Here is a 10,992-nt window from a genome sequence, read left to right on the forward strand (position 1 = left end):
CGGCACTCCCAGCGAGGAACGCGCTGCCCCAGTGCTGCCCTCGCAGATGGGAACGGCCCCGATCCAGTTTGGGAGTGGTCTTGTCACCACCGTCCCCGTCAACGCTCCCCAGCTCCCAGGGAGGCGCTGCAGCAGGAAAACCCCATCCCTGCTCTGCTTCCCAAAGCTCCCAGCAGCCGGCACACCCCTGTTCCAAAGGCAGCTCGCAGGGCTCCCCAGAAAGGGAAGAGCCAACCCTGACCCCAGAGCAGGAGACGCCCTGAGCCTCCCCGACCCCTCCCCGGCTCCCTTCCCCCTTTCCCTGCCCCAATCCCCTTTCCCTGTTCCTTTTCCCTACTCTTATCCCCTTTCCCTGCCCCAATCCCCTTTCCCTGTTCCTTTTCCCTGTTCCCATCCCCTTTCCCTGCTCCCATCCCTTTCCCTGTTCCCATCCCCTTTCCCTGCTCCCTTTCCCTGCCCCAATCCCCTTTCCCTGTTCCCCTTCCCTACTCTTATCCCCTTTCCCTGCTCCCATCCCTTTCCCTGTTCCCTTTCCCTGTTCCCATCCCCTTTCCCTGCTCCCTTTCCCTGCCCCAATCCCCCTTCCCTGTTCCCTTTCCCTACTCTTATCCCATTTCCCTGCTCCCTTTCCCTGCCCCAATCCCCTTTCCCTTCTCCCATCTCTTTTCCCTGTTTCCATCCCCTTTCCCTGTTCCCTTTCCCTGCCCCAATCCCCTTTCCCTGTTCCCTTTCCCTGTTCCCTTTCCCTGCCCCAATTGCCTTTCCCTTCTGGCTCCGGAGGGAGGGGGGCCTCAGCCTGAACCTCTTTTTTTTTTTTTTGGAAAAGGAAGCTTTCTACGCAATCCCGGCCTTTCCGTGAGTGTTTGTGCTCAGCGCCCCCACCCAGCTGGGACCCGGCCCCAGATCCAACCTGATTCCTCAGCAAATCCCCGGGGAGAGGAGAGGAATGCGGCAGGGTCACATCCAGCTGGGAGTCCTGGCTGCTGCAAGGGAGGGGACAACCCACGGCCGGGGGTGTCTGTGCCTGCAGCAGCGCCCTGGGGATGGCTCTGATGTGGGGGTGCAGCAAAAGGACCCGGGATCCCAAACCAAACCAGCTCTGAACCCCAAAATTTACCCCAAAATTGATGCCAGGGGTCGTTCCCCTCCCAAAGCAACGGTGCAGGAGCAGCCTGGGCAGGCTGGGAGGAGCTGGGGTGCAGAGGTCACACCACCACCCCAAACATCTCCCCCCATCCCCACCGAGGCTCTCAGCCCCCCCCGGGATGGGGGGCAGGGAGTGCACAGAGCAGAGCTCGCTGCACCCCCTCCCCTCCTCCCCAAAACAAAACACACACCCAGAAACAGAAGGGAAGCGGTCGGGAAAAACCCGACAGTAACTCCACAACAATTCCAGGCAGTTCCATTCCCAGGAGGAGCCTGCTCTGCCCTCGTCCCCCCCTCCAGCAGAGCCCCTCGGTGATCCCGGGCCAGGTGCCCCGGGCCAGCCCCGGGGGCCATTCCCTCATTTCATTCCGTGCACATCCCAGCTGGCATTTCAGCCCCCAGCCTGTGCCAGATTTCTCTCTGCTGAGCCAATGCACTTGGAAATACATGACGACTTCAGCAGATTAATTGGAAACACAGCCTGGGTGTTGCAATCCCAGGAATGACTCCAATTTCAGGAACAAATGTTTTCATAGAATCACAGAATCATAGAATATTCTGAGTGGGAAGGGACCCACAAGGATCATCCAGGCCAACCCCCAGCCCTGCACAGACAGCCCAAAAATCCCACCCTGTGCATCCCTGGGAGCATTTTCCAAACGCCCCTTGAGAATTTGGCATAACTTCCCCAGTCTGCTGAACATTTCCAGCTAAACTGGGACAGACTCCACTCACACCTGGGATTATTCTTTTAGTGTGGCGTGCTCCAATTAAAAACCTTCTCAAGAAGATTCAAGGCACGCCACGGAAGAAGAGGCAAGAAGAAAAATTTCAGTTTGCTCTGTAAATCTCCTCTTAAAACCCCGCTGGTTCTGAGCATCCCAGGGCTCCTCTCTGCCCCTCTGCAAAACCAGACCCAAACTCTTCCCCCAAGATCCTGAAAACCCACAGGGCTGGGAGGTGGAGGAGGGTTCCTTGGATGGAAACCATTCCTGTGCTTCCCTATTTCCCACCCCTCCACAGCAAAACCTCTCCCCTTGCAGGGCTTTCAGCATCACTCAGCCCTTTCTCTGCTCATCCCTGTTTGCTGCCAACCTCTGCAGCCATTCCAGCCCTTCACAGGGGCTGAACCTGACAATTTTGGAGATTCTTTTCCCACCTTAACAATTCCACGATTCTCCCCTTGCTGCCAAGAGCTGAGAAGCCCTTTGGTGGTGGGCAGCTGTGCACGGAAGCTCAGGGTGATAAGGGAAGGAGAAAAGCTGGTCTCTCCACCCTCAGAGCCTGGCAGGGAGCTCTGCTTCAGCATCCCACTGCCAGGGCTCCTGTAATACAACAAAAAACCAGTGTGGGATGTGGAAGGGGCTGCTGGAGGGAAAACGGGGAGCCCAGGCTCAGCTCTGGGCTGCACTGGCTGCAGAGGTTGGCAGCAAACAGGGATGGGCAGAGAAAGGATGAGTGATGCCCAAAGCCCTGCAAGGGGAGAGGTTGTGCTGTGGAGGGGTGGGAAATATGGAAGCACGGGAATGGTTTCCATCCAGGGAACCCTCCTCCATCACCAGCCCTCTCCCAGTCCTGCTGGGTCTTCAGGATTTTGGGTGGTGACACCAAAGAGGGGACTCAGGAGGGGCTGTGGCTGCTTCTCCAGACCCCTGTGGCTGCTGCAGACACGGGCAGTGCCCGGGTGAATTCCCGCCTTGGCAGAGCTGGAGGGGTCTGAAGAGAGGAGCGCAGCCCCTGCGAGGCCACGATTGCAGCGAGATAAAACACATCTGAATGTTCCCAGAGAAATCAGCTCCCACAGCCTGGCTGCTGGAGCTGCACCTCCTCTCTCCCAGCTGTTTGGCTGCTCCTCTCAGCCCAGCCCTGCCAGAGCTGGAGCCCGAGCCAGGAGCAGCACAGGCTGCACAAACCCTCCCTGGAGCCCCCCCTGCCCCATCCAGGCTCAAATCCACCGAGCCAGCCCCAAACCCAATTCCCTGCTCAGCCTTTGCCTCACGGAGCTCTTTTATTCCTGCACGAAAGCCACAATTCCCAGCCAGACCGTTGGGGTGGGATTCCTCCTCCCTGCCATGAAGTCAACGTAAGTCAGAGCGTTCCTGCCGTTAGTTTGGATAATCTGACAAAATAAAAACCACCAGGTTTTGTGGTGAGATGTGACTTTGGGAGCTTTGCTCATCCCAGAGATCTCTTTGGGGCGTCCCCATCCCCATGACTGGGAGATCCATGGGATCCAAAAAGTGCCCAGCGTGGGGATGGGAAGCTCTGCCCTGAGCTGGGCAGTGGGGCCAGGCTGGCTGGTCAGTGGAGAGCTCCAGCCAAGCCCCATCTGTCATTCCCAGGGTCAGGAATGTGCAAGAGCTGCTGCTGCGAGGGGATGACCACAGAAGCCACGTGGACAGAGGGAATGTGGCGGGGTTTTGCAAGGATCTGCTCCAGCCTCCCCCTGCAAGCCAGGAGATCCAGGAGGAGCAGGGAGGACACACGGATTCGTGCAGATCCAGCACACGCCCCAGCTCCAACCAGGCTGAGCCCACAAATCCTTCTGCAAGTTTCTCTGTCCCACCCCCAGATGTGCCAGCACCCCGTCCTACACCCTGCACCCCTCCCAGGCACACCCTGCGCCCTCTGGGCTCTCCTGGCACCGTGTCCCAGACACGTCCGTGTGGGGCTGGGCTGTGCTGGGGCCGGTGTCCCCCTGTGCCAGCCCCAGCTCCCCCAGCCCAGCCCCATCCCTGGTTCCCAGGGTGACCCAGCCCAGCCCAGCTGGGACAGAGCCTCCACCCAGGCACAGAGCCGTGACTAAAGCAGCCAGACACCCCCAGAATGCAGCTCTGACAGCAAGGTCCCACCAAGGCAAAAACAATGCAAACCCTCCCAGTTCCCTGCTCCCTTTCGGGGGTTCGTCATCGGCGCTGATAGAGATCCACACCTCGGAGCACAAACAAGGAGGCGGCCAAGGAACCCGCGGGAACGGCAACCGAGGCTCGTGGAGCCCTGGCCAGGGCCAGAGCCAGCTGCAGACGCTTCTCCTGGGGCTCCCTGTGCTGTGATTTGACACGAGCACCGATCAGATGCGGCGTCACCGGGACGGTTCACGCAGGAGGGACGAGGCCAAGGCACAAACCACAGCTCAGCCGCTGCCTCCAGCACGTCCTGCTCTGCTCCAGCCGCCAAGGGAGCCCAGGCCTCGAGTGTGCTCTGCCCAACCAGGCAGCCTGGGCTTCACCAAGGTCTCTCCCTGCCAGGCAGGGCCTCCTTTCTGCAGCTTTTTGAGCCTTTCTGAAGAGGGGAGTGCAGTGCTGACTCTGCATTAAGAGCATCGAAGTCACCAGTCCTCACTCCCACCCGATGTCCCATTTCCTCACTCCCACCTGGTGTCCCATTTCCTCACTCCTACCTGATGTTTTTTGGCACCACCCAAAAGCACAGACTCAGCAGAGTCTCAGTCCTGCAGGGATTTTGGAGGTGCCCCAGGTGCCCCATGTCCCTGCAGGTGCCCCAGCTGGATGTTTGCCTTGCTGGGGGTTTGTCCCCAGGCTGTGTCTCACAGCCTCATCTCTGAGGGGAGGGAGGGTTTGAGTGGCTCCCTCACACACAGAGTATCTCCAGGGATCTGGGCTCTCCTTCTGCCCATCTAACGTGGCCAGACCCTCCAGAGAAGTCTCCCAGCCCATCCTGCCCCAGAGCAGGTGCCTGCTGCAGGCCCCGGCCACCACGGCTCCTGGGAGGGGAACCAGCTGCTGTAACCCCTGAGGAGCCAGCCTGCTTTAGGATCTGACCCTGGATGCCATAACTCCAATTCCAAGGAGCCAGCCTGCTTTAGGAGCTGACTCTGGATGCCATAACCCCAACTCCAAGGAGCCAGCCTGCTTTAGGATCTGACCCTGGATGCCATAACCCCAATTCCAAGGAGCCAGCTGCTTTAGGATCTGACCCTGGATGCCATAACCCCAATTCCAAGGAGCCAGCCTGCTTTAGGAGCTGACCCTGGATGCCATAACCCCAATTCCAAGGAACCAGCCTGCTTTAGGAGCTGACCCTCGATGCCATAACCCCAATTCCAAGGAGCCAGCCTGCTTTAGGAGCTGACCCTCGATGCCATAACCTCACCTCCCTTCCTCTCCTCCCCCACGGCCCCGGGCCCTTTGCTCACACGGTTCCTGCAATTCCTGGCCCTCGCCTTCGAGGCTTCCGCCACCATCTGGGCTCCATTTAGGGGAGCTGATGTTTTTCACAGGGCTGTAATCTAAACTTTGGGATTGAGTTTACATCTCGCATACCAGCGTCTCACCGCCGGGCCTGGCTCTGCACCGGGGGCCGGCGGCTGCCAGCCCTGTGCCGGCGGCCCCGGGTACCTGGGAACGGTGCAGGGGCAGTGCAGGGATCCCAAACCAGCGATCCCAAACCAGGGATCCCAAAACCACCTCTGGATCCAGCCAGGCACTGCCCCTGCCAGCGGGTGTGAGCTGTGAGAGCCCAACGAGCTGGGAACGAGCTCAGCCTGCCCTGGAGGCTGCGATGGGAGACAAAGCCCCACATCAGCGTTCTCCAAACCCCACATCAGCGTTCTCCAAACCCCACATCAGCGTTCTCCATCCCAGCAGCAGGAAATTCCCCAGCCCGGGCAGCTGGAGATGCGAGCTCAGGGAGGAGAGGCAATCTGGGAGCAGGGATGCGGAGAGGCAGGTCCAGCCCTGCTTGTGCTCAAAGCCCAGGCTGACAGACTCACCTCACCTCCTGACCCAGCTCTCAGGTGACAACTGGCACCCCCAAATCCCCGCCAGCCCCCCACGTGCCCTCGCCAGCCTTCCTCCACCCTCCTCGCCGGCTGCAAGGTGGGCAGAGCCGCAGGCAGCGTCCGGAGGCAGCCCAGGCGGCTCGAGCCCAGCAATCCACGAGGCTCAGCCAAACCCAAAAAATAATGTTTTCATACTCTGACTTTTCAGGCAGGATTTAGTCATTTGTGGACACGAGGCCTTGGCAGGGCCGCGCTGCCTCCGCTCACCTACCCCGGCCCGCGGCTGTTTACGGCGGCAGGGCCTTGGAAGGAGAGGGGAGATTGGGGGTTTAATCCAGGTGAAATATCCCTGCTGGCTTTAGGAGCCTGCAGCTGGTGGGGAAGGGGGGATTCAGCATCCCTGCACAGCCAGGGACGGACCCACTGCAGGGGATGAGGAGTCACAACGCAGCCCAGCCCCACAGCTCCACAAACACTGCCTGAACAAAGCCAGCAGCACTTTTACCCCGTCCACCTAATGGCTAAAAAATTAGTTAAGGGCAGAGAAGCCAAGCCCTGGCTGGGCTCTGGTAAAAGGCAGAGAGCTGCTCTGCCACAGGAGAAAAGCAGGTTCCACCCCAGCCTCGTGGGGTTGTGCAGGCTCTGTTTGCTCAGCCTGGCACGGGGCACTGGGAGCTGCCAGGGGCAGGGGCAGGGGAAGGGGTGATGGATTCTGGAGGGATCCTTCAGGAGCTCTCCGTCCCCAGGGTCCAACACGAGCTCTGGCCAACTCCTCACCTTGCTGTCAGATCCAAACTTCCCAGGCATGAGCCCAAGGCTTTATCTGCCTTTGTCTCCTCCCTCCCCCACATTTGTTATTAAACATTTGTTATTTGTTATTAAACTACGGCCACTTCTCTGCAGATCCTGCCTCTTAAACCAGCAAAGCCACACCACAGCTCCCGAGTGCCACGCTGTGTCCCACAGCCTGGGGGATGCCAGGAGCTCATCCCCATCACCCTGGCTGCCTTCAGAGCTCATCCACTATGAGGATCCCACCAGGATGAGGATCCCACCAGGATATGGATCCCACCACGACATGGATCCCACCACGACATGGATCCCACCACGACACGGATCCCACCACGACGAGGATCCCACCACGACATGGATCCCACCAGGATGAGGATCCCACCACGACATGGATCCCACCAGGATGAGGATCCCACCATGACCAGGATCCCACCACGACATGGATCCCACCATGACGTGGATCCCACCAGGATGAGGATCCCACCAGGATGAGGATCCCACCAGGATGAGGATCCCACCACGACATGGATCCCACCACGACATGGATCCCACCAGGATGAGGATCCCACCACGACGTGGATCCCACCATGACGTGGATCCCACCATGACCAGGATCCCACCATGACCAGGATCCCACCACGACATGGCTCCCACCACGACATGGATCCCACCACGACATGGATCCCACCATGACCAGGATCCCACCATGACGTGGATCCCACCACGACGTGGATCCCACCACCATGAAGATCCCACCACAACCAGGATCCCACCAGGATGTGGCTCCCACCACGACACTTCTGCATTTTCACCCAGCGACCAAACCACCCAAAGCATCCGCGAGGCCGAAACAGCCAAGTGGAGCAAGTTCTCCTAGGAAAGGAGCCATTCCAGAGTGGAGCAAGTCCTCCTGGACAAGGAGCCATTCCAGAGTGCAGCTTCACAACCAAGCAAGGGATGGAGCTCGGAGACAGGGAGGATTTGCTGGGGCAGCCCTGGGATCAGCAGCACAAACCCATTGAGGCCGGCCAGTGGCAGGAGGAGCTTTCTGAGGAGCCTCCGTGCCCTGCAGGCACTGCAGCAGAAGTTGCACAGCTGTCCCAGGACAGATAAGGCTCAAATGATTCATTCAGAGTAAACCTTTATTTGTTCTTGCTTACCCAGAGGAGCCAGCAGCTGCTAACGCTGAACTGGGCCGGCTCCCAAGCGCAGACAAAGCCCTGCAAAAATGGCTTTAAGGAGGAACTGACTGTCCAAAAAAGCAATCCTAGAAGAGGGAGTTAGAAAGAGGGAGTGCAGCGCAGCGCAGGAGGAAGAGGAAGCCAGAGAGCACCTAAAAATAAATTTTAAAAAAAGCAGCGAGGCGCAGGACAAAGGCCTGGCGCGCACGTGACCGCTCCCCGCAGCGGAGGCAGGATGCGAGCTCGGAACACAACACTCCCTCCCCAGCAACCCCACGTACAGAGCCCCGAGCACCTCCCAGCCCAGCCAAAGCCACCAGCAGCACCTTTCCCACCCAGCATGGGCTGTTTCCTCCCCGTGCCATAAATGCCCCGGGGGCAGGATGCTGGCCGTGCCCCAAGCTGGGCATGACCCACTCCGGGTGGAAATGCACCCAACGCAGCGAGGCTGGAGTCAGGCAGAAGAGCTTGAAAATGCTAAAGGAATTGAAAGGAAGTCTGGAAAATGAGGTTCCTCCCAAGAAGCACCCTCAAAACCAGCCAAAGTCCTGCGGAAGCACTACCCCTGCATCCCCCCAGGCAGGGCCTTCACCACATCTGAGCAGAGCTGGTGGGCAACTCGTGAGCTCGCTCTGAAACAGCCAGAAAATGCAGCTGACAGAGGGGCCCGTCCTGTGCCTGCTGCTGCACTGGCACCAATGCTGTGGCTGCCCTGCCGTGGCTCCAAGGCTGCAGAACCACTCAAGATGGGACATCAGCCCCCAGTGCCCTGAGCTGGCCCCGCTGGTGGCCGTGCCCACCAACCCTCAGTGCCCTGAGCTGGCCCTGCTGGTGGCCGTGCCCACCAACCCTCAGTGCCCTGAGCCAGCCCTGCTGGTGGCCATGCCCACCAACCCTCAGTGCCCTGAGCCAGCCCTGCTCGTGGCCCACCAACCCTCAGTGCCCTGAGCTGGCCCCGCTGGTGGCCCACCAACCCTCAGTGCCCTGAGCTGGCCCCGCTGGTGGCCGTGCCCACCAGACCCTGGCAGGAGCTCCACACCAGCCCCAGGAGCGAACCCAGCGCTGCTCCCTCTCCGTGAGCACCCTGAAGGATGCTCCCTGCACACCTTCCCCCAGCCCTGCCAGGGCTCACGGCCAGGGAAGGAACAAACGCCCAGGGACGGGAGAGGCACTTACAGGACGGGCTGAACATCACCAGCGCGGTGGAGACCTCCAACCCTGAGAACATCCAGCGAGTTCCGCTCCCGGGAAGCCGCGGCTCCGCATCCCACATTCACTTCTGCTTCATCCCCGCCGATCCCCGGCGCGGCAGGGAGAGCAGCTGAGCCGTGCCGAGCTGGGTCAGACACGGGCGAGGCCGCGGAGCTCTCAGAAGTGACTCATCCCGTCCTGCAGCGGGGTTCAGTGCACCCCAGGCAGCCGGGGTCCCTCAGAGCGCGCGGCCGCGCCGCCGCCGAGCCGGGCTGTGCCCACGCCGTGCCCTCGGAGCCAGCCCGGGCCGGGGCAGGAGCCCTGCATGGCACTGGCTGCTGGTCCTCACGCCGCGCTCCCTGAGCTCATGACTGAGCAACGCCGGCGAGCCAAGAATAGAGAGCTTGAAGCGAAACCTCCCGGGATTGGCAGCTATTTCGGGCGCGCTCAGCCGCCGGGGCTGCGTGACATAAGAGGATATAAAAGAGGAAACTCTGCACAACAACTCTCACCTCACCGAGACAGAGCCGGGTCGCAGCAGGTAGGGCTGCTGAGAGCGCCCGTGGGGCGAAGCCACCGCTGTGACAGCCCCCAGGCCACCCCTGTCCTCACAAGAGGCAGCACCGGGACCCCCAGAGGGCTGTCCCAGCCCCGGAGTGCCCCGAGCACCCCCAGGGCTGAGCCCACCGGGAAGTGCAGAGCTGCAGCCCGGTGTGGCTGTGGCTTCTCTGCACTGGGATGAGGCCAAACCCCAGCACAAACCACCCCGAGCCCACGGTGAGCTGAGCCTGTTGTCACAGGTTCAGCCTGCCCAGGCACCTCCGTGGAGCAGGAATTGCAGAGATGCTGCTGTGGCCAAAGGAGCCTCAAAGGGAACCGACAGGACCGAGGCACCCAGGGCACCCCCAAAGCCCAAATCCCAAAGCCCAAGGCACAAAGCCCAAATCCTAAAGCCTGAATCCCAAAGCCCAAATCCCAAAGCCCAAAGCACAAATCCCAAAGCCCGAATCCCAAAGCCTGAATCCCAAATCCCAAAGCCCAGCTCTGCCCAAGCAGCCTCTCAAGCTCCTGGCTCAGCTCACCCCTGGAAGGAAGGGCTGGGATTGCACCCAACCACCAGATGTGGGGAGGAAAGATCTGGTCCTGGTTAATAACCAGCACCAAGATGAATGCAGGGAAATTTAAATGGCAGTTCTGGGAGATCTCTGGACCCTTAGATACCGGGAAAACAAACACACCAGCTGCAGTTTGTGGAGATCAAACTCAGCACCTGAAACCAGCCCCTGCCAGTTCACAGCGTGTCCATCCCTCGTGATGCCACTGTGCTCTGCCAGCTCTCTCACATCCCAGAAATGTGCTTTCTCTGGGTTTTTGGTCAGGAGTAAGTCACCAGTCAGACTGACAGAGTCTACAGTGCTAATTAGGAAGAAATTCCTCCCTGGGAGAGTGATGAGACCCTGGCACAGGTGCCCAGAGAAGCTGGGGTGGCCCCTGGATCCCTGGAAGTGCCCAAGGCCAGGTTGGACAGGGCTTGGAGCAGCCTGGGACAAGGGAAGGTGTCCCTGCCATGGCAGGGATGGCACTGGGTGCTTTGAGGCACCTCCCAACCCAAACCACCCCACAATTGTATGAAATAACTGAATTCCCCATTAGTCTGCTCTAAAAACACCCTCCAAAACTCACGCAGGGCACGAGGGGGAACAGGGCACCTCTGATTCCACCCCTCACCCAGACACTGACAGCCAGGTAAGGCCTTCCAGTTAAAGCCAGCTTCCAAAGGCTGGATAACCACCACAAGCCACAGATCTGCTTAACGAGCAGCTCAATTATCCCAGCACTCAGGGACTGTCCCTTGGCACGGGCACCCCCCTGGGACGCTGCCACCTCTCCGTGCCCACCAGAGGCTCCTGCAGCCAGGAGTTCCGTGGTGCCTCCATCAGG

General features: G+C 60.0%; 1 protein-coding gene across 2 annotated transcripts in view; it reads right to left on the reverse strand.

Moving 5' to 3' along the window:
• Nucleotides 1-9,422, reverse strand: part of HDAC7 (histone deacetylase 7) — a 39,754-nt gene extending 30,332 nt beyond the window's left edge. For both annotated transcript variants that reach the window (XM_064401290.1, XM_064401289.1), the window contains exon 1: nt 9,037-9,422. In XM_064401290.1, coding sequence (XP_064257360.1) covers nt 9,037-9,133 — 97 coding nt within the window. In that variant the 5' untranslated portion in view covers nt 9,134-9,422. The remainder of the gene's footprint in view (nt 1-9,036) is intronic.
• Between the last annotated feature and the right edge of the window lie 1,570 nt (nt 9,423-10,992).

Source organism: Passer domesticus, chromosome 31, assembly GCF_036417665.1.
Source record: "Passer domesticus isolate bPasDom1 chromosome 31, bPasDom1.hap1, whole genome shotgun sequence".
In the NCBI taxonomy this organism is placed as follows: Eukaryota; Metazoa; Chordata; class Aves; order Passeriformes; family Passeridae; genus Passer; species Passer domesticus.